Source organism: Scardinius erythrophthalmus, assembly GCF_964197995.2.
Source record: "Scardinius erythrophthalmus genome assembly, chromosome: 1".
NCBI classification, from domain to species: Eukaryota; Metazoa; Chordata; class Actinopteri; order Cypriniformes; family Leuciscidae; genus Scardinius; species Scardinius erythrophthalmus.
This window is the reverse complement of record NC_138221.1, coordinates 53991732-54015913: the sequence shown is the minus strand read 5'-3', so window position 1 is coordinate 54015913 and position 24182 is coordinate 53991732. Positions and strand designations below refer to the sequence as shown.

The window sequence follows — 24182 nt, the reverse complement described above, 5'->3', positions numbered from 1 at the left end:
TACCAGTTTCGATATTCCAGCCAGACAGCGCGCGTCAAACGCCGGGTATCTCGAGCACGGCTGCCCCGCGCCAGAGTGCGGGCGCTGCTGGACGATTCCCCTCGGCTCGCGAAAGGGGGAGACGGTCTAGCATTAAAGATCTGAGGTATGCGAGGGGGGCTGCAAATGGACAGGCAGCACTGCTCCTGGCCGCCCTGTCGACTGGTACGCCCTGCTCGCAGATAACAATGGCCTCAGATTTCGCCTTCAATCTCCCCTCGCCTTTTCCTCATGGCGCAAAATTGAACATCATAATCCGATGTGGGCTCCCGACTCGCCGAAACATCTCCCCGTCTCATGTCGGGGCCCGGGGTCTGCTGGTATTATTTGCTCGTTTTTGGTAGGTTATTGTATGTAGTCAACACCAGGCCTTTCCAGCTATTGGAAATAACGGAGCAGGCTGGATGTGAGAGGCTCAAGCGTTAATCCCCATCAAACAGCGTCACCAGTGAAAACTTATGCTAATTGCAGGCGCTCGGGACAAGATAAAGGTCTACAACGGAAGCTGAAGAGTTTTTTCTCGAGTCACTTTCACTTGTGTGGTTGAACTATTATCCTCTAGTAACATTGTTTAGCAGGCAACTATAGCAGAGAGGACCCATTTCTCGCTCCCTCTCTTACTCTACCGGTGTATATTAAATTACCAGGAAGTACGTTCTCAGCGCCGGCTTGCCTCTTGCTTGAGGCAGAAACAACATTCTATCTGTATTGTTAATATTTCATCACATCCCTGCCAACACACCCAACTATAATAACTTATGCGCAAAATATATATAGAAAAAAAAACAATGAGGTGGGGGTGTAAGAACAAGAGAACAGACAACAGGCGGACTTGAAACCTGAGGGAGGGGTGTGAAAACAAATCACCAAAAAGAAAAAAAAAAGAAAAAGAAAGATTTTTTTTAATATTAAGAAGCTCTGTCGAGTTCTGGTCACACAAGTCCTGCGAGTATCATGGATGGCGCGTGCACGTTAAAATAGACGAGAGAGTGTCTTCTGTTTTTACTGTAGGCTATACATAAAGAGAAAAATATCAACATATCCTTTAAGGGTGGAGGACAGAAGGGAAAAATACGATACGAGAAAAACACGAAAAGGAAATAAGGACGAAAGCCGGCGCGAGACCAAGATGGAAAAAAGAAAAGAAAAAAAAAACACACCAGGAAAGTATTCAAGAGATATTGCTACTTCTCTCTCCTTAAGCCAAACACTACGTCTCCCTCTCTCTCTTAGTCTCTCTCTCTCTCTCTCTCTCTCTCTCTCTCTCTCTATTTTTATTATTCAGGACACTACCCCCGTCGTTTATGGCTACGTAAGATTTATGACTTCCACCATACACAGGCAGCTGTAAACAGGCAACTTTAAAAAGATGCATTTCTTCTAGGTGCTTGAATAGAGAGCATCACCAACGGTGTGGGAGGAAGGCACAAGGCAAAAATGTAGGTGTCTGCAACTTTTTACTAAACGGCATTGTTCCTTATTTTGCAACCTTGCTAAAAGGATCCAATGGGGAGCCACTTAAAAGGGCACTAATTAACTAATACGTGGGCTGAGGCAACGAAATGCAGAAAACACTATTTCTACTCTTCCATTTTGCCATCTTTCAGCTATGATGTAAACATTAACAAACTGTTACTGTTCAGACAGTGGGTCAAATTTTACAGTTCGGATTATGACGTGCTGGTTTTCATGGACTGGGATTCATGTTGTTAATTTTCATAAAAAGGACAGCATATTGAGCAGCGCGGTGATGGATGTTACATTCCTCGTTCTTTTCCAATGGAATACAAAAAAATACAACCACAGCCTCGGTGCATTATTTCCATGGATGTACATCTCGAGAAACCAGGGGGGGAAACTTCACTTCCGGACATTCTATCCTACCTCACAAGGATCCCTGGATACTCGTTTCGAAATTAAAATCACTGAGTTCGTTTAAATAGATTTTAAATCTACTGTATGTTCGTGTTGGTATATTAAAGAAGTATTGAAATTGTTCAATTATACAAACAACATTTATATGCAGCTGTATGGAGCATTGTATGCTGTTATTTCTACAAAATTCCATTGTTTTTTTTTTTAAAGAGTAATAATGAAAAGTAAAAATTGTTGCAAACCGTTGCTATAAGAAGTTTCATTCAGTATTGTAGGAACAATTTAAAGAGAAAATTGTTTCGTTCATAGGACAGTGGTCTTTAAAAAATAATGGCATTAATGGAAAAAAAATATTTTTTTGTTTCAGAATGCTATGCCCCTGAAATTAATAAATGTCAAACAACAAGACAGCAAAACAGCTCTAGTAGCCTTTTGGCAAAACAATTAATGAGCTGCTGTTAATGTTGTTGTTTGTATGTTTATTTACACTGAAGAAAAAAAACATGTTGTGAGTGTTATTCTAGCGTGGGACTTACTGTGAGTTGCGAGTCTCCGTTTGCTAAGCAATTATTTAAGGCGTCAAACGATTTCTCAAAGACTCATGAGCAGCCTCAAAAATAAAACAGCACATAATCACCATCCCAATCCCTATAGTACTATATCATTGTAAAAGAGATTTCTGTTTCAATCAGACATTAACTGTTTTTTGTTGTTGTTGTTGTTGTTGTTGTTGTTGTTGTTGTTGTTGTTGTTTTTTTCCCAGTCGCAGCATTCTATACATTTTAAAAACAACCTAGATGCAAAACACTCGAAATGCGCATCGATCAATATAGCAAATAGCATAGGGGACTGCAAAAGTTCACGAGATTTGTTCCCCAGTATGCAACGGTATAATTGCCATCCAAATTGGGATCATTATATGCAATCAAACATGCATTTGTATGCTATTGCATTATATGCTATTTCAGCTAGAATCCTGATGTTACATTGTATGAAAAATGCTTTGAAATTAAAACATTTTAATAAAGCATGCGATTTTTCTGATTTGTTTTATTCTTTGAATCAGTAGAAATATAAATTCAGATTTCATAATAATACCAATGTTTAAAACCAATTTTTAAATGCAATGGGAAAAAAATAGTCTCTTTCCCAAACACATAACCAGAGGGTATAAATCACTGTCAAACTTGAAAAAAGATTGAATCACTTACCGAGATATTGTCCTTTATCACTTCTAGATTTTATGCAAGGATACAACTTCTTGATAACGAGAAGGAACTGTAAGTAGAGGGACAGAAAAAAGAGAGATGCAATCAAAACGGGGTCGCCAAAAATCCAATAGAGAACACCAGACCTCATGTAGAGAAATTGACCTCGAAGACAATTTGATGGTTGGCCACTGTTGACCGACATGTTAACCTTAAATTATGTTCCGGAATACAGAGAGAAATTCGAGGCCAACGAAAATATTTACGCTGTATCCCAAAGTCCCTTACTTCTATTGATTTTCAACATGTATTGAATTAAGCATGATATTTCTAATCATTTAAAACAGAACCTTTGGCCCTCCTAACGGATTTACTGACAGCAGAAAAGGGTATGTTGAAAATCAAAACGATTCATTCTCAAAACCATATATGCGCTCTTATTTAAACACTGAAAAACCTCCACAGATGAATAAAAGAATAAAAACGTAATAACACGCATATAACAAGCCTTCCTGGCCTTGTTATAAAGAATGGTCTACTTTTCTGTTCTGCAATATTATGCAATTGTTATTTTATAGTTATATAACATCCCAAGACAATTGACAATACTAATAATGATAATAATAATAATATACTAATAACAATAATATATAGCATTAAAATTACAACCATCATACACAAATTACAAAAAAAGATTTACAATAATTAAATAGAACAAGCGACAACGTTCGGCAACCATTGAGAAAACCATGAAGCGCGAGCCCCACCATTCTGGTATAAAATCCACCCATAAACTTGATAAACACAGCCCTTAATCCAAACGGGTGCCCTGGAGGACCGAAAATGGATATATACAGTAGGCGATGGCCTGAACTGAAATGGAATGAAATGGCCTTGCTGGTCTGCATAGCAGCGCTTATTAAAAGTGGAATATAAACGTTGGACGGTTTCGTTCGCCGGCTCGTGACAGCTACCCCAAACACATAAATCAAAACGAGGATTCCCCCGACCTCCCCGACTCTGCGGCCTACAGCGCTATAAAGTTATTTATTGCATCCCCGCACTTACGCACGCCGTTGGCTCGATTCCATTCCCAGCACCCGGGCCCGTTTCTACCGCTGTCCGGGTATTTTTGGGTCGATTCGTCCCCGGTAACACGCCAGCGACCCGCAGCCTTGCTGGACTAACCTAAAGTTACCTATAAAGTGAAGGGTGCTCGTGCCCCAGCAAGCAGGAACGCTGCTGCTCTCAGAACAAAGGGAGGAGGCAGCTCCCAGCCAGAAGAGCTGATGAGCCAATTTTTAGTGAGGAAAATGGAAGAGAAAGCAACCAGAGAGCAACGGCTTAGCCGAACCAGAACCAGCTTCTCCTCTGCTGCACGGAAAGCTTTCCAATAGTGTATAATTATTGTCCAGGCTATCGAAGGCTCAGAAAGAAAACAACAGCCGGATTCACGTGCGCTCATTACTGCGGACTTTGCAACAAAGGGCTCCTGCATCATTTATATAAATGCATATTAAGTGGATACACGGGCAGTGGGAGACTGTGTTCGGTTTGTCAGACCGTTTAAATATAGTAGGAGCTACTCTCACACTCTGCATAGTTCACACTGTGAACTCATTTGCACCCATGTTTGATCACTTCCAAAACAGTTGTGCTACATTTTTAAATGTATTATCCCTCTCACCCTGGGATATTGCATCATTTCTTTGTATGGCCGTAGCCATCTGTAATATAGTTCTTCGTTTCAAAAACATATGCAACACGTACGTACGTACGAACGTGGGAGAGTAAAACTCGCGAAACTAAAAGAGGCGCGCGGCGTCGCTTTGACAGATTGGCACTGGGTTTGCAGCTTGACCTTTCCGTGGAGGTGCGATAACTCACCAGATTAATGATCAGTCAGAGGTACTTTGGAATCCCCTTGTAATGTCTTATATTTATGCATTAATCTCCCGTCCTGTACGTCCACAGGCTCTTGAGAAGCACGTATGGCACCTTCTGGAAGTCAGCGCAAATCCGACCTCATCCCATTTGTTGTGCAATTTACCAGGCGGTTTTGAACTGGCTATTTAGTAGTGACTGGGCGATACCATAAGGGCCCTCTCTCCAAAATCCAAAATAGTGCCCTGAATCCTTCGCTCACGTGACACGCATGCGTCAGAATGTCTTTTTGAAGTATTTTCCTAGTCTTAATAAATCCAAAAATAGAAAATATGCATTTTCATTCATAATCCATTCAATCGCAATTAATTAACTTCTGCCCCGTTTTCTTGAGTGCCACCCAGCAAAACACACTGATATCACTCCCCCATCACAGAATGTTGAGCTTTCATCAAGTCCGTTTGTTGGAATCCAGTGCTTTGAAAAGTAATGAGCTCGAACGCTTAGCATACCCAAATGCCGAGAGAGGAGGCTGTTTTAAGCTGGGAGCGGCAAGATATGTCTTCTTTTCTCTTGCAGTCTGGCGGATGACATCCAACTTTCAACACCACAAACTTCAGTGTGAGGCCGCTGGATGCGTTAGGCCTTCTGTGGCCAATCTTTGGACGATTAAAGGCGTTTCTGCTCTCGCAGGCTGTGGGAATGGGCAGGGGGCTTGGTTTCTGACACCCACGCATATAGCATCAACTAAAGGTTTCTCGTTCGCCTTACTGACCTGTGCGCAATGCTCACAACAAAGACGCTCACCGGGAAGAACTTTTTCTCATATGCGAATTAATCATTATTTATTGCTCTGGACTGGGGTCAGGTGGTTTTCTTTGTGTACATTTTATGTTTGCGCTACTTAATCATATATTGTTTAATTGACTTGTCCTAAAGCTTAACCTTGATGAAAATATCGTCCAAGTGGACTTACTGGTAAGGCTAACTAAACGAAACTACAAACCTGAAGATTAGGCATTACCGCGCAACGCCCTGTAATCCTCCATACTCTAAAAGCACTCATTCAGATGGTCTTATATAAAAGTCAAACTTTCAGCTATTCTACCACAAAGTTAATTTTTAAGGACCATCTGTGCATAGGGTGGATAATGTTTAACTTTTTTTGAATGAAGACACTGACTGAGGAAGAGACAGGGTCTTTGGGTCAACCAAGGCCCATGCCCCCAGGGTCCCCAAAACTGCCAACTTCACAAATCTGACAAATGAGCAGAGAAAATAAAAATGCACCCTGTTAGAAGTGAAACAGCAGTTGGATCTGATTTTAACTTTAAGAGTAAAAGATAAGTTAAATCAGTCATTGAATGATTTATTTTGTGGTCGCTGTTTAATAGGCGCTTTAGTAAAGCTGCTTAACTCCACACACCACTGCAGCTATTGGTGCCCATGAAAATCACAGACTGTGATAATTATGACAGCAATAAACTATTCTGAGACTGGGGGAAATATATACATATATATATATATATATATACTGTATATAAAAAGCTTTATGACCTAGTTGACAGTCGCACTGTTCTTTAAATTGCTCTCTCTTACTGGTCCTCTCTCTTTACTGTCAGTGATTTATGATAAAATCAATTAAATTATATCCACTTAGAGTTTTGTGGTTTTATTCAGACCTGTATGCTAGTTCGCGGAAACCGCTGGTCACAATTTCTCTTTTGGGCTAACGACCATCAAGACAACAACAAAACCAAAAGTAGTACTTAGAGAAGAGATTTTTCAAAGTGTGTCAGAACGCGCAGATTGACTCAGAGGGCTGATTCCTGAGCTTCTAAAAGCGTTTGATGCACACGTTTACAAGTGACAATGTAGTTTTAGCTTGTTTGATGTCAAACATTTGTGTCAGAACCTTTAAGTGATTTATAGTAAACTTTTGTTAGCATTTAATTACATTATGTCCTCGTCCTATAGGTTATAGCCTATAGCAAATGTCTCCTGTCTTAATTCAAACAAACCATATAATAGACAAACGTGTTACGGTTTACGCAACAGATATTTTAGAAATTAACAATATTTTGTAGTCTCAGTTTCTATCTATCTGTCTATCTATCTATCTATCTATCTATCTATCTATCTATCTATCTATCTATCTATCTATCTATCTATCTATATATCTATATCTATCTATCTATATAGATAGATAGATAGATATAATGTTAACATTGTATCGCTTCGAAATTGATAAGACTCACATTTATTATAACTTCACCGTTTATAAAAATGTAACAAAGATTCGAGAATGAAAATTCGTCGTTGTTTTTTCTTTTAAGAAATCCATGTTTAAAAGACCAAGGAGCAGGGAGCACAGAAGAGACATTATGTTTCAATATAGCCGTCTACCTTGAGGCCACATTTGAATTATTAGCCGCTCTTTTATTACCTTTGACAGCTTGCGCCTACTACAAGTTTTAGGGACGCCACTCGTTTTACAAGCAGCAAAATTGAAAAATAATAACAAGAATAAATGGCTATAAGGCCATTTTGGGATACACATGGCGCGATCAGTGGAAAGCAAAGCAAATGTCGAAATTAGGAGCTGTTAGTAGAATAAGCAGTCCTCTATTTAGGTCATAAATCTGTCTTCTTTTTTCTCTTTCAGACCTCTGCGCGAATCTCCACACTTTTCCAATCAAGTGGAGAATTTGTGAAATTAGTCTAACTGATGAAAAAAAGAACGTTACAGAATCACAAGAGTAATAAAAGAAATGTAAAAAAGAAAGGTATTTGGGGAATGAGCCAACATTTAGCCCTCATCGGTTACCTATTTGAAGGCAAGTGTCTCCGGTTGTTTGAAAACAAAGAAAAAAGTTTTCGAAGTCGGGCACACCCAGGGATGACTCTAGGTCACACAACGGATAATTAATGACTTGTCGGCAGAAGAGCTCGGGACACAAGGAAGAGTCCAGGCATGCGGCATCATTCGAAGCTTGCAAATCTTACCTGACATCCAGCATTCCTCCCGGTATCTCCGCCGAAGATGTGCCTTTGTTTTTGGAATATTTACGCAAAACCGACGGAACAGAATGGCTGCCGTGAAAGGATTGTTTTATAGATTTTAAATAATTGTTGTTCGATGAGAGAAGGTAACGTTTTATAGCTTCCTTGTCGATTTAAACGTTTACATAAAACAATAAAATGAGGCTACTTTGTGGATCACAGCATATATAGGCGCGTTGGGAACTGCTAATGCGCGCACAGCCCCACTCAGGCGTCCACAATCCCAATACTCCGGGAGCTCAGCGTTTTTCCTTCAGCCGAACCCCAGGCTTTGAGTCTTAGCGTGTGACTGCTCTGGAGCACCACTCACCAGCAGGCGAAAGATTCCACCTCTAGCCTCAAGCTGTCTGATTGCCTCTCGCTGCTTGCGCGGAGCAGGGTGGATTGACACGGTGAACTAGTGAACCAGTGGACTGACAGGACACACAGGGTGGAGAAGCCAACGGGGTTCGTTTGTCCAATAGGGTACTGCACGGCTACGGGGCCAACACATGGGCCATATGGTTATTGCAACCTGCAGGCTTCGGCAAGGGCGAACACGGTCAACCTCATTCCGATAATTGTTCCCTTTCCTGTCGACATCCAACACGTTTCTTGTCTCCTTTTTATTTTAAGGGAATTATGCCAAATTCCAATAGATATAAAAGGGTAGGCTACTTGTTATTTTCTTGAGTTCACAAAAAAGGCATCTGGTAGGTCTGGCTTCAGTCGATTTTGTTTTACTATCTTTGCTCGAATGCCTAGTTCCTGCATTCACTAGCCTTATATTTACAACCTCCAAGTTAAGTCACTACACTTGGCTTTCGTTCTTCGAGGCTTTTGTGTGCTAGGTTGTACACTACCCACGCAGAGATAGCAGAAAACAACAGGCGCGTGCGCTCTCTCTCTCTCTCTCTTTCACACACACACACACACACACACACGCACGCAGCAGACATAGACGGAAGTTCAATTATAACTATTTAAAAGTGTGATGATAATATCCATGCTATTCTTAGCCACTGCATAAAAAGGCAGACGGTGGCTCGAACATTTCCGGCTGAATTCTCTTATCGCGCTCCCCCATGCTCCTCAAATGGATGAAAATCCCGCGTGTAGCCTCTGGATAGTGTTTCTCTGCTCATTTTTCATGTGCTTTCAATCGTTGCTCTGTGTAGACCGTTATGAATTAGAGAGAGGTTTGATATTGATTTATTTCCAAATGGGTAATTATTCGTGCATTAGGAGACAGGGGAAACACCTGGAAAACTCACCTAAGCTAAGATAAAATAAATCGTAGCTACGTACAACTGCTACTGCTGGCCTAATAAAATGACGAATCCAATGAAAGACAAAAGGACTAAAAGATTCAGTATGAGACCAAAACATGATTGTATTTAGCCACCATGCTTAGTAATAGTGATTTGTTCAACGATCATAACTGTATACTCGCTTTGATAGTTTAGTAATAGAAAATGCAGAACTATAATCGCTGAACACCCAACTATGATCGTTTAAGTGGTAGCCTACAAATACACGACATTAATTTTATGTATTTTTATTTACTGCATATGTCTAGAATTCCACTGAAAACGGGGTGGTTTATCTAACTTAGCCATGCCGAAGTTCTTTAATAATAATAATTATTATTATTAGGCTATTATTAATATCATCATCATCATTATTATGTCTGCTCTATCAAATGTGGTAATGTTTGTTTTAAATAAGTCAAAATGATATAAGGTTTGAAGATTAAATAGCGAAACAGCAGCTTAGTTTATACATCGCTCCATCTTGTTAGTGTACATTTGGATGCAATAAGAGGACAATATGGCCGACATCCAATCCAAAGACTGAGGAAACTCGCTAGTGATGAACTATCGGAATACTGTCTGATAAACAAGGGGGAAAAAGGCCAACAAGCATTAACACCCCCCTATACACAGGCCAGTATCAGAACGCATAATAAATTGATATACAATTACCTGGATTTGCTTTCTTTATGGGCATTTAAATGGTTTTACTTCATGATTTTAATGCTGCCATTTGCATTACTTGTAATCTTTACGGCTGGCATACTAAGATTTAAAATTTAGCCATTTTTTAGGCTATTAGTGTTAATACAATGTTTTAATTGTTATTACTAAATGTACAGGATATATATTTGATTACAAAAATGCTATTTAATCTATATCACTGACACTTTTGTGATAAACTTAACCGTTTGACTAGACTTGAAAACCTTTTTTGTCTGCAAAGATATGGGGACTCTTAATGTCTATCCAAACTGACTGGCATTTTGAATCATTTATTCAACCTCTGCTGTCACTAAACACGTGAAATCAGATATTAGATCCGCCTGGCGAGTCCCTGCACGAAGAAAATGTCCCATCTTTTCGCTCCCTGCGCATCCTCCAAAATGAGCTCGGATATTGTTTTTGACACAGCGCCGGGCAACAAGGAGCGCTGCTGGAATTATACATTTTGATGGTGCTCGCCATGCCGGTGTGCCCATTAATATTTGATAGAAGCCAAGGAGTTATTCTAATTTTGTTACACAAAGGTTTGTACTACCCAGATGGAGAGGAGGTGAATAAAACAGTTGCAATGCTATAAAGCAAAGGGGCAAATAACTCCATTATTATTATTGTTATTATTATTATTAGCCTATTATTATTTCTGTTGATCTGTTATTGCTGTTAAGAGTAACACTAACAGTTGTCGTTTTTTTTTTTTTTTTTACCTTGAGCTCATAGATTACAGTGTGTGTGTGCTTTTATGTTTGTGTGAATAAAACAATAAAAAACGATAAACCTCTTTGTTTGTGGACGTTTTCTTCAGCGGCGCATGTGCGTTGCACAATTATTGCCATCTCTACGAAATAACATTAACACGTCATAAACAAGATTTACTACAGGTAAAGTCGCTCACTTGACAAGCCTCCTCCTCGTGCACAGATAAGGAGGGGGGAATCCAGTTCAAATAGCATGCCAGCCAATGAGGCAGATTTCTGTGCTATTCTTTCAGTTTTCATCGTATTAAAATCACTTGTAGAAAAAATAGACTTGTAACAAAGTGGCTACTGAAAGCCTTCTGTAACTGAAGCTAATCTGGAAAGACTAATCTTAAATCAGGCAATGTCAGTCTGTTAGGTTTGTCCCACATAAAAGAGAAAATCAGAAGAAGAAGAAAAAAGATCTTTGTGTCAGTGACCCTCTTTTGGCTTAAAGGCAATTCAACCTCTGTCAATGTTCTAGTTAAGAATAAACTAAAGCAGTAGCTGCTCCTTTCTGCTCAGTAAGTACTCCAATTAGGTTTTTACACCATGAAGAAAAACAGCTGCAGTCCAGGTATGAGACCCCTGGCTATGAGTTTCCTGGCGGGCGCGGACACTTTTATGAGATTTACAAGGCGACGAGGCGTTCCCGTTTTGCCAAATTTAAACAAATCTTCCCTTAATTGGTAATTGCATATTCAGTAACTCAAGACCTGCAGCTACTTCATATTAGTCGCTGATCCATTGTCGTAAATCGTTCGCGATAATCAACTCGGGGGGCTTAAAGATGAGGGGAGAGAGGGCTAAGGCGAAGGGTTCGCGGGCCGTTTTCGAATCAGAAGTCGGCGAGCCTAAACGGTAATCCGGGGAATCTCTTCCTCGTTCCCGCATATCGTCGCTCGCCCATCATTTTCAAAGAGAAATGATTTATCGCGCAGACGGCCATAAACAACACAACTCCCTCACAAATACACAATGGCAGCCCCGCTGCCGCTGACACACATATCACTATAAATCAAGCGAAGTAGCTGGCTGAAAAAACGGTACAGAGAGAGAGAGAGAGAGAGAGAGGGACATGCAAAGGAAGGGAGAAAGATGGTTTATGTGGGACGGTGAGGAAAAGAAGAGAAACACGCTGCTTTTCAAAAATATGTAGTAATATGAATGGAGCGCGGTGTAATGCAATGACATGTAGCATCACTCCTGTTGGCAGCTGAATTCAAACGATGGAATGGGTTTGTGAGACATACATGCATGATGACAAGGGATGTCGAGGATGAGTATTTCTGGACGATATTTACCACAACACCACAAAACAGCAAATAAATGCAAGGAGTCGGGTAAGCCTGGAACGGTGGCGGCGGTCGAAGTGGCGTTCCCCGTTTCCTCGTATACTCACAAGCTTCGCACGGTGAGACGCTCCCCCGTCCGAATTTGTTTTATTGCAGCCTCCGTGAGGGTCTCTGCCTGTGCTTTTTTTCGCTCCGCTATAGGGCTTGTTTTTAAAAGGACAGTTGAATTTCACGTCAGACACTAGGAGACCATGTCTGCGATATTCCTGACGAATACATATCTATTCTGCAACCACTGCATTAATTATTTAATGAATCACGTGACCAGGAGGGGGATGGGGGCACCACGGCTTGCACGCTCGCGGGATTACTATGACCCAACTCTCCACAGCTACACTACACGCTGTTCTGTTCTTTTTATTCGTAATATGAAATTCTTCATACTATTCAGGACAAGGTAAATAAATAAAAAGTTTGTTACGGTACGAACGTATGTGTGGTAAACGGTTACCTATGATTGGCTAGACATGGATAATCATAATGGGTGAATTTTGTGGTACAAGTTTTCTGTCTTTTATAACGCCTAGGTATGTTACTACGGACATTTTTCCTTAAAATGTGTGTTTTATTTTCAGATGAGTTCCGTATTTAATTACGCTTATATGAAGCAGCTTACTTTTGTAATCAGTATTATATATTTCATTTAGTTGTTCTTATTGTGCTGGAATTTTCAAGTCCAATTATTGTCTTTAGTGTTAAATTGATGTCTTGTTTTATTTCTTTGTAACACTATGAATATGCATTAAAATAATGATAAATAAGAAAGAGACTCTGAGTGTGTGTGTGTGAAGAAATTCTTACGATAACAAGCACTCTGATGAATGGCTGTTGGCATTACAACTGATATCACATACCCAATTTCCATCACTGATTCTTTGCCAGCTTATTTAACTCTACAACTACGCGTTTGACATTTTATCGAAATTAAGTCAGTTTAACGGTTTAAACATTTTCAATGCAGAGAGAGCACATTTGTAACAAGTTAGTAGATTTATATATATATGATTTAGCTCAAGTTTGCCTACATTTAACTATCAAACTGTTAATTTGTATTTGTATTATTACTATTAATATTCTCTGGAGTTGTTTGGTTGTGCAGAGACAGGTAACATGCGACAGATAAAGGAGGAAAAGTCTCTTGTGGAGACCCTGCCGCGAGCCCTAAGCAACAATGGTAGGGATGCCCTTCTGCACAGCGCTGAGGCAAAACGGAAACAATAGACCTGGGGCTGAGTCAAAAGAAAGGGAGCAGTACAGAGACTTTGAAGGTCAAACAATAGCCTGACTTGATGTGTTCTTCGAAGAACTCTAGCAAATAATCTGCACCTTCTTTTCTATAGCTAATATCAGTCAAAACAGCTCGAAGGAACGAATAAAACGGGCGATTAAAGTGTAGCCAGCAGTGTAGCCATAGTTTTATCAAATGCAATTAGACTCTTTGCCAAAGAAGGTGAATGCAATAAAGATAAGCTTTGTGTGCAAATTAATCTCTGCAATTTTCTACGCCACTGTGCAATTGAATCCACGCATTTTCTCGTAGCCTAAGCAAGATAGCCGTGGTAACAAAAACATAGGATGAACTAGGCAATATGTGAATTACATAAATGGTAACATTAAAGCACCACTGTCTATCAAGATCAAAGCATATGTGCATCTGCGTTTACTGCTTTGAAAGAATGAAAGGAAATTGTGTGATTCAAAAATGGATAACGATTGCACACGTGCAATGCTTTTGAAATATGGGACTTTGTTACATGATTCACGATACATCTTTCAGGTTTATATATAAAAAAAACTATACGGGTAATTTTGTTGGGTCTATATTTCAGTATTTACTTATAAATAAAATTGGGAAATACATGAAGGCTAATTCTCACAACAGAAATAAAAAAATCCCAAATAATAGAAATCATTCTAAAGTACAACTCGATTGTTTTGTTCTCGCGTGTCTTTAAATTTTTCAATGGCAATAATTAGGGTTACATTTTTTAATTAGTGGCCAAATCATCTAAAAAATTAAAACGAAATAACTGTTAAAAAAAGAAACAAAACAATTAAATAGGCTAAATTAAATGTTTAAAAACGGAATTGCAATTACATTCAAATTATAATATAAATACATTATAATTAAAACCTGTATAGCTTTTAACAACTGCAGGTAATACATTCATCTTATTAGATGTAATATTTACTAAACTATATCAGCAAGATAAACAATACTGATAATAAAACAACTGGTTTCATTATTATTATTATTATTATTATTATTATTATTAGCCTATTATTATTATAGAAAGGTTGAGGAGAGAGAGCTCAGATTATAAAAATAAATCAGTCAATGAATATTCCAGATTTTTCAGTCGCTTAAGTAAACAGAGCGTTTGGCTAAAGGCTAGGTTTATACAGAGCGGCGGAGATTGATTTACGGCACTGAGCATACCCTCTTTTATTGGGGACTGTAAATCTGTCAAAAGCGCGTAGAACGCGTAGTGCCTTTAAAAAAATATATATTCTTTGATAGGGAGACTCGCAGGACAGTCGCTTGTTGAGGTCACCATGTGCATTTTCCATGTGTCAGGTTTTTTTTTTTTTTTTTTTTTTCTGCAACCTGGACAAGGCAATTAATTAATTTAGATTAACCCATATAGCGTATTAAATGTAGCGTTATTATTATAATTATTTTCATTAACAATATTTTATAGCCTATGTTTTCACGTGCTATCAGCCAACTTAATTGTTATAACTGTGTGTGGAAGGAATCGCTGCAGCATGTGCGATAGTGTTAGTTGCACATTACATGAGAAGTCACGTTTTCAGAAGCCAAGAGTAACAAATAAAGCACCTGAATATTCCTCTTTAGTGAGCTAACTCATTACTCTTCGCTATCTCAGGAAATAATGGAATCTGAATCGCAGCAACCATTCAGTTAGTTAAATATTAATATCGAATGAAGAGAAGCCCGGTTGGAGAGATACGGAGAGTTAAAGAAATAAATGCACGCGTAATCTGCATTTTTCAAAACAAGAGATTAAACATAGCCTATTTGCTGAATAGTTGTAGTAAACCATGTGTAGATAGAGCTGGGTAATATTACAGTAATATTGATGAAATAGTAGATTAGTAATGCGGTAGAAAAGGGAGGGGTTACGTTTAGCTGGCAGTGTTAACAATGGTGATTTGCCTTACTTAATATGTGTCTCTTTAAAACACACACACAAACGCGCGCGCGCACACACACACACTCACAGGCTCTCAGCCCAGGCCCACAGAGCTGGCGCGCGCGGGCCATATATCTCTGTGACTATGCGGTGCTGACCTCCGCTCCGCGGCTTTTCACAATAATAATTCAGCAGTGCGCGAGGGCTATTTGTTTCGCAATTAGCGGCGTGAGCTAAAACAGGCACCACACCATCACATCAGCGTTACAAGGCCAAGCCGCGAGCTTTCCAACAAACCTTGAAGAAGGGAGTGGAGACGAGAACAAGGAGAGCAAGAAGGAGGGGGCTTACATGATACAATGCGAGGCGTTGTCACACAAAATAGCCATCATATTTCTGAGGCGGAAGGCCCTCTTGGCCTCCCTCACAGTGTTACAGCTACTGAAATATATATAAAGGAAATCGTAAAGTAATCTCGCCGTGTGTATTCTGCAGGTCTTGACACGCATGGTGACTATTCGGGCCTTTCTCAAGCAGTTTGTGAGACGGGAGAGATGTTTAAGGATGGGTCTTTGCAAGGCCACGACTGCTGTTGTTTTAAGGGCCCCCGATAGTTTACTAGACTGTCTGAGGGAAGAGATAGCACGGTGCCCTCGGGTTACAGTGCCCCGGCCGCGCTGTTATGACAAACTCGCCCTAGGGCTTTGTTGACCATGTAACACGTAGCGCTGTCCTGTCCGCGCCGGGTCAAGGGTTTCAGAAGGGTCAGTCTGAGCCTTCGCAACAGACCTAATCGGTCAGAAAAACGTGTCCTCTAGTTGAACCCATTGCTGCCATTCTGCCTGCCTGCTGCAAGAATCGATTTTTTCTGTCATCCCTCAATATCAGTTTCTATATTTTTGTCTTTTTTGCCACGCTTCATGCAACACAGGCCCGCAGAGGGAGGCGAAAGCCGTAAACCAGAACCACTGGCCTTTTCTCGAATGCGCACAAGAGATTGATTTGCAGGGGTTAAATGGCGGTGAGCCAGTATCAGAGCACTCGTGCTCATCTAAGCACACAACATGCAATTGAAGCAATTTGCTACAAGTCGTTTGTTTTAGGCAAATAGTTGCTCTCGAGACATTCTCTTGTGCTTTTCATTCCTGTCTGACCAACAGAGCATCGAACAATTTATTTTCGAGACCGGGCACTTTGCACCTGTGGCCACCCAAGCTCTGTGATGAAATAAAAAGTCGTTTTAAGGTGGGAAAACACATACAAACCAACAATATGATATGCAAAAGAAATAAAGTACCATTAACAGTAGCCATTAGGGCAAAATGTCCTATTCGCAGATGGGGGATGTCTTACATATTGCATATCCAGATATTGCTCACATGTATATATGGCACAATGCAACTCATGCATATTCACAGTGTTGATGAGAGACACATGCGCGTTCACGCGCACATGAACGGTCAAACAGACGCTGACGTGCACATTCGATTTTTTTTTCACTCGATACCACTTCAGGACCAACACCCACAAATATCCCATCTAACATTTCTACAGATGTGTTTCTCAAAAGCGAAAAGGAAAACATAGTTGTGATGGCAGACACCTAGAAGTTATCGCAAACACACGACAGCCGGTTCCCAAATGCTACCCTTACTGTCAAAGCAGCCATAAAATCCATCCGTGGCACAACACGACAAATGCGCTTCTGCTACCCAACTGTGAGAAGGCCATAAAGCAATAAAACTCAAATAAAACAAAAGTACTGTACCTTGAACGCTGCCATCTCTCGTCCTGCGAAGATTCTCACTCGTGCTAACATTTTCAAGAGATTCTTCATGGGACATCCCTCGCCAAAAAAGTTTTCTTGTGGCATGACTTGGTGAATAGAAGATGGTAGAGAAGGGAGGGGGGGGGGTTGTGTCTTCAAGTGCCCTTCAAGATTTCACTCCCCTCCTAGCAGAAGGTCCGAGCAGTTGTGCTGCCGAATGACAATAGGAGAGAAGACTTGTTTAAAGAGAAGCTGTGATTAATGATTTTTCTGTATAATTCTCACATTTTTCTTTAGGCTTCTGTCTGCAAATAATAGCGGTGAACTTTTGAGGCCCTCAAAAGAAATCTGTTCACTCCTATTCAAACCACTGTGGCAGAAAGGTTTTTTTTTTTCTTTTTTTTTTCTCTTTAAAAAAATAAATAAAATATGTGTGACAACAATAGAATTCCAAGGTCTATACAGATGCCACACGCAAATGCCTCCATTTGAAGAGAGACACTTTTAAAAATACATCTCGCTTTGGAAATAAGATTTGGGTCTAAATCACATAATGGTTGTATGTAGATATGCTAGCTATATCAGGTTTATTTAGCTGTGCTAAATATTTATGCCACACTATTAGCTCTCAATAAATTGCAGAAAAGTGTGCACATTTAACAATTTTAACTAGAGAGTGGACCTGATATGGTTTTACTGCTTCACATTTTTACTTTTTGAAGTGTTTGACGTTATGTCCAGACAGCATTTTGCGTTGAAATAAAAGGGAGAAAACAGACAAATGGCTTTAGCGGGCTGTGTGGCGAAAAGGCCTCTCTGATATCAACAAGCAAGTAATAGAAAATCTTCACGGTGCCACGGAATGCTAGCAGACCAATTTAAGGCCATACTTTTGTGTAAAGTTCAACGCCAGCAAACGGAATGTTATTTTCTCCGGCTCTATATTTTCAATACCTGCTCTGAGAAAAGAAAATGAAAATTAATACAAGGGCTGCGCCTTCCAAAAGAAGCCATTTGTCTTCTTGATTATCTATTTGGTTGTCAGGGTTTGAGCTATGGCACCGACCCGCTCCTTTGTAATATAAAAAACACACAGCTTGCGCTGGCAAACAGTCGCGAAACTGTTGTGCAAGAATTACACTCATTAAAGCATTAAAAGCCCACGAGCCGAGAAACTATTTAACTTCTGCTTTTTTTCTAACATGGATCCATATTTTTAGGCGCATTCACGGCGTCGTTGAGCAGAGGGTTTGTGCACCGTTAAATTAAGGAGAGACGAGACAGAAAGGAAGGGTTTTGTGATTTAGAATAAGATTACAAGGCGTAATGTACCAGGATTACTCGCAATGCAGCGATATAAATCACCAGAGAGATATGCAGAGATCTTCAAGACAGGCGAGCGCTACAAGGCTAACAAAAATGCACAATGGCAAGCCAAATACAATTAAATTGTGTTTTTAGCTAAACACAATGGACGATGGTATCCACCTATATAAGAAATATGCATTAAAAATAAGCATATTTGGCTTTAAAATACACAAGAAGACATGACACATGAAGAAAGATTATACTTTTCCGCCATTTATTAAATTTCTAGAGCTATTTACATGTAACAAAGGTAAACAGTGAAAGGTACAAGCAGAAAGAAGACAAAATACAAACATGTAAGAGGGGAAATTTACAATTCATCAGTGAGAAAACTGACCTTTGGAATGTAAAAAAATATATAATAAAATGTAAAATTATAAGAAAGAAAGAAAGAAAGAAAGAAAGAAAGAAAGAAAGAAAGAAAGAAAGAAAGAAAGAAAGAAAGAAAGAAAGAAGGAAAGAAAGAAAGAGTGTGGTATGTGCGCATGTCTACCATAAAACAAAAAGAGGGTGGTATAATGACATAAAAAAGAATAAACGAAAATATAGTGTATTTTCTCATGCAATATACGCACCTTTTATCTATACAACCCTGGCCACACTTAACTTAAATTTCATTTAAACTTACAAACAAATGCTGAGATTAGCTATCGCAGATATTTGCCATTAAGTCAAAAGAACTTAATCTGATCACTTCATAAAACTAGACAAAAAAAATAAAAAAATACAATTGAGGTAATTTAAATAGTACTTAGCAGTGCTCTCATTAAAATGCTTTGCGTTGTACCGGTTTTGGTTATACATATCTATCCATCCAGCTTCATTGAACCTTTATATTATATTTAAAACTACTAACAACTAATTAGTAATTTGTTGTTCTTAAACTGAAAAGCGCTAAACAGGCGATGAAACAAGTCCCTGTATTTGTAATGAGCGACAAATGGACCACACGCACAATAACCCTCAGTCCCATTGGCATTGCATTCGAAATGCAAATAGCAAATGCAAAATAACCTAATTGCTACAAAATACAAAACTTCATATCAGTTGAAAAACACTCGGCTAGTTATTTTTAAGCCAGGGGAATAAAGGGAGTTAGAAAGGGCTTCTTGACAAAACAGAGCGACTCATTTATTAAGCACAACGCTAGACGTCGAGGTAATGGGCAGGCCTACGGTTCATCCTTTGTACCACAGAGTAAACATGACAAATGGGGCCGAGTTTGGCGTGATTAAAGATGAAACACGGATCCATCTTCACCCAATCTGAAAACTATCTGCCGCCTTCTGTGCTTATGGAAGGGGCGAGTGAGCAGGAAAGGCGTGCGGGATAAAAAATGGGAACCAGACTGGGAAGGCAACCCATCTATAGTAGCATTTGTGTTCGAGTCTTCAGTCTCTTCACCCATTTTTAGTGTTTAAAAGATGAACATGTTCTTTGCTCCTTCCCCCCCACATCTTCCTCGTATTTTATCCCTGTAATTAGAGTGCAGGGGAGAGTCAGGAGACACAACGCGGGTAAAATCCACGTTCTACACTCCATAAAATTAGATTTTATAATTGTACGTGTTTTGGGCAACAGTGGAGGGCTATAGACTTGACGGAGGTCCGCTAGCTCGGTTCTGATTGCTGCCCAATGTCGGGCCGCCGCTTGGATTAGTGTTGGCAGAGTTGCTGCGTATTTTGGTGTTGGGAAGCTTATGGTCCTTCTTCCACTTCATGCGCCGGTTCTGAAACCAAATCTTAATCTGTCGTTCGGATAGGCACAATGTATGGGCAATCTCCACCCTCCGTCTGCGGGTCAGATAGCGGTTGTAATGGAACTCTTTCTCCAATTCCAGGACTTGCTGCCGCGTGTACGCTGTGCGTGAGCGCTTTGGTTCACCCCCTGAATAGTTCGGGCTCACTGTTGGGATACAGAGAGCGACACGTTACAAAAAAGTATAACACTCGCGCGCACACAGCCCCATACACATTCACATGTACATAGATATGTACACTCCAAAATCACACGCACACACACACACTACAATGATATAGTGTAGTATATTTTTATAACTTGAAGAAAATCCGCTCGTATTTGCAAGTGTACTATGTGACTGTTAAAAGATCATATTGTGCAAAATGGTAAACAAGAACAAAAAAAGTGGCCATTGTATTGTATTTAGAATAAGCAACTGAATAAGGGACATTACATTCCAGACTTCATGGCTCAAATTAAGTCAATAAAGCAGCACAAAATACAACAATAGGGATACTGCATTTTTGCATCAAAAAATCCTTAACAGAAATACATATTCAGCACTAACACTACAAGGGAACAGCATAGCCTAATCTATAGTTGGCTATGGGCGACTAGTGTTAATCCGTGATTTTGCGTTTGCCCCCTTTTCAGCGCACACCATGGCAGCTCTATGGGTACATACAATAATTATCGCGGAATAATAGTTCATAAAAGAGTTCGACTGTTTGTATTACCATTAATGTTTTATTATCGTCCTCATAACTATGAATATTTTAGCTCTTATAAGTATTTTTATACTAACAATTGTGAAGTGGCAGTGTAAAGTACACATTAATCCGTCCAGTCACTTAAAATCAAATTACTAAAACATAAAACCTAACTTATGGATTACATGAGAACTCATAAACCTCTTCTCGGGAAGAAATTAGAACGAGAAAGTTGCATAGACGCCGAAAGAGCTTAAAGAAGGAGTGCAATAAAAATTTATGGAGGGTGTAATTATATTGCCCTGCAAACAGACGATCGTAAATCTCGACCAAGGGCAACTTCATAAGGGGAGCAATAGATTTAACGCCGGACATTAGGCTTTCTAAAGTGGCTGAGCTGCCTGCGTACGGAAACGCACTAGTAAGAGAAGTTTAGCTGCACTTACCGATGTTTACGTGGACTTTTTTCATCCAGGGGTATACCACGGGATCTTTCCTTGAGGTGACCGTTGAAGTGTTTTGGCTAGTAGGAGTCTGACCGCAGGCAGGCGGAGGGCTTGGAGTTACCGAGTCGCAGTGATGGCTTGGTTCAGAGAGAGGGGTTGAGAGTGCGGTTGTGGGTAGAACGTGACCTCGTGGAGAGATGACCGCGGCAGGCTGCCCCGGACCCTGGCACGATGTGTAGGCTGGGTCGGCGCAGCCCGACCGCTGGTGGTAGATCGGCTCATGCTGGAACGAGGGGTCTTGCCTCTGGGCGCTGTAGTAGTCCGGAGAGTGACTGGGTAGGTAGTCGCTCTGGGAATATTCCTCGCAGGGTGGAAACTTAGGGTCCACATAGTTGGAGTTGATCAAATAGGAACTCATGGCCATTAATTTCTTTGAATTGCACACAAAATATACTAAAATTTATATGTATCCCTTTACTCGTTTTCCTGTTTCGTAGAACCCTCCTACTTTCTGTCAAGTGAACAAAGTTAAGGGTCCATGTGACATCGTCAGCCAATGGCGTGGATCTTCGCGATTCCCGGATAAGGAAATGGGATTAGTCAGTTTGGATGGCGCTCATCAACATATCGGAATAGTCCAAAATTCCATACTTTTTCATACGTTGCCGTGCGCTTGATGAGATAGTGAGTGAATCAAAACAATAACAAGCGAAAGCAGACACAGCGAAAAGGCATGCTCGATTCTAGCAGTCCCACAGAAAGTCACGCCCCCAGTCCCCCTCAGTTCATCTGCACATGGAGAACATGACTACATCTCTATAAAGAACTGTTCAGATTTGGCGCACTGAAATACTGCTAAAATTTGGCTAGTGTTCATGAAACGCGGTACCAAGGGAAAGTGACGCAAGGAAATCGCCATGGCCAAGGTCTTAAATGCACTCGCTAATAACGGTGAGAGAATGGTCGTGGCGTTAGCAGCGTGTCAGAGATGAATCTGGGCTTGTTTAAGATCGATAGAAAATTCATCAACTAATTCAGGTTACAAAGCCTCCTAAATCACAAAGGAGACCTTCTGCATTTAAACGTAGTCTGCAGTCATTCCACTCCAAACAGCGCGTTTATCCTGTTCGCCTAATCTACACACAATGAATAGTAATTTATGTGCTCGATTCACTATTAATACCAGCAGCAAATATTTCTCGTTGTTTACTGATAGTGATGTTAAAACACGACATTCAGATGGTTATAAATCAGTGCATGTTTTTTTTTTTTTTTGCTCTTTTCGATTTCTTTAAAAGTCTCACTAAATATGTGACATCATAAACGCCCTTCAAATCTACACCACAATTTACAGAAAAAATATAGTAGCTAAGAAAAAAAACTTTCGTTCCTGCTACAATATTTCCAGTACCAAACAGTCGTAATATTAATAACAATGTTAAAACAAAAGTTAAAAATGTCATCTTCTTTGCCCGTTGAAGTTGAATGTAGCCTATACATCAACTACATACTCCCCTAGATACGAATTTGTGACTGTGCGTCTGTTTACACAAATCCGGATCTACAGGGTATATATAGATGACAGGTATCTTCTTTGCAGGTATTGAGAGAGCCTGCTCACCTTGACAGCGCCTTCCCAGTGTCAAGTTGTTGCACCTGGAACAGTCTGCCTCCAAGGATATCAGCAATCTGTCTCGCCTCTTAATGGATCGGTGCTTCCTTTATAAACTTTGCTAATGGTTTGTGGTAAACACTGTTTTTTTTTTTTTTTTTTTTTTTTTTTTGTACATTTCTGCCCCAGACAGCAGCTAAACACACAGCTTAAAAGAGTCAAATTTACTTTTTTCCCCCAACTGTGGCCCAGAAACAACATTTCCTACCGTCGAACTCATAGTCTTTGTCTCTTCGATATATACTGAACAGTCGAAGCGCACAACTTTGTCGTCTAATGTGCACATTTTCTGTCAAAACCGTTTAAAAATCTGAAAGAAAAAATAAAAATTAAATGAATGTTTAAATGTATAAAACGTAATAAAACGCCTGGGACTAATACAACAATATAATATCTATTCACGACAGTCTTGGAAAAAAAAAAGGTCATTAGAGTCAATGCGCGTACAGGCCAGAAAGTAAATGCGACCGCGACAGATCTCAATAAAGGTCAAAGAAAGCTGGAGCAGCCACTGGAATAAAACATGTGGGTTTTATGGCAGGTCAGCTCTGTTTGCTACCGACAAACACCAGTCAAACGGCGAATAAATAGAGAGGTGAGAGGGTATAAAACAATAAAATATGCACAGGACAATACCAATAGTTCTTTAACCCCCTGACACCAAACATTTTATGACTCCTTAAACAAGCGTTTCTCTCCTCAAACACTCGGCCCATCATTTCATGAAAAACGCTCTGAAATAAAGAACTTCTAATTCATTCTATGGAGTTTCCTTCTGTTTTGGGGATGCACCGATAATTTCAGGATGTTTTTTTTTTAGCTGTGCAGAAAAGGTAAGATTACCTTATTTAACTCTACCATTAGAACGGAGGATAGTGTGAAAGTGAAAAAAATAAAACGAAAACGGATTAAAATTGAAATATTATATTTTTAATGTAAAATCATTGACATTACCTTATTTATTAGAGCAGCAAGCAGTATCGCAGTCTCGTCAATAAAACATTTCTTTTGCCACATTTCATAGCTTAGCGAAAAGAAAAATCTACTAGAGTATAAACAGCGAAAAATGATTATTGTGGCCGCCGAAATTGTCATTGCTTCACATGCCAAAATATATAAAATTAACTACAACCGAAACACAATT

At 39.8% G+C, this 24182-nt stretch overlaps 2 protein-coding genes across 5 annotated transcripts in view; both read right to left on the bottom strand.

Moving 5' to 3' along the window:
* hoxb3a (homeobox B3a) overlaps positions 1-24182 on the bottom strand; it is a 72773-nt gene that overhangs the window by 27492 nt on the left and 21099 nt on the right. For all 4 annotated transcript variants that reach the window (XM_081384626.1, XM_081384627.1, XM_081384624.1 and 1 more), the window contains exons 2-3: positions 17103-17312; positions 3126-3192 (exon numbers count right to left, since the gene is read on the bottom strand). The gene's annotated coding sequence lies outside the window, so the exon portion shown is untranslated. The remainder of the gene's footprint in view (positions 1-3125; positions 3193-17102; positions 17313-24182) is intronic.
* On the bottom strand, positions 17521-22622 carry hoxb4a (homeobox B4a). Its single transcript, XM_081384701.1, has 2 exons — positions 21367-22622; positions 17521-20375 (listed from the first exon to the last, which is right to left on the bottom strand). Exons 1-2 carry the CDS (start codon positions 21788-21790, stop codon positions 20059-20061), a joined length of 741 nt encoding a protein of 246 aa, XP_081240827.1. The 5' UTR covers positions 21791-22622; the 3' UTR covers positions 17521-20058.

Excerpts from the sequence above, each read along its gene's own strand:
- hoxb4a (XM_081384701.1), bottom strand. The coding sequence starts at position 21,790 with ATGGCCATGAGTTCCTATTTGATCAACTCCAACTATGTGGACCCTAAG. Across the intron at positions 20,376-21,366 it reads AAAAGTCCACGTAAACATCG|TGAGCCCGAACTATTCAGGG; the intron begins GTAAGTGCAGCT and ends GTATCCCAACAG.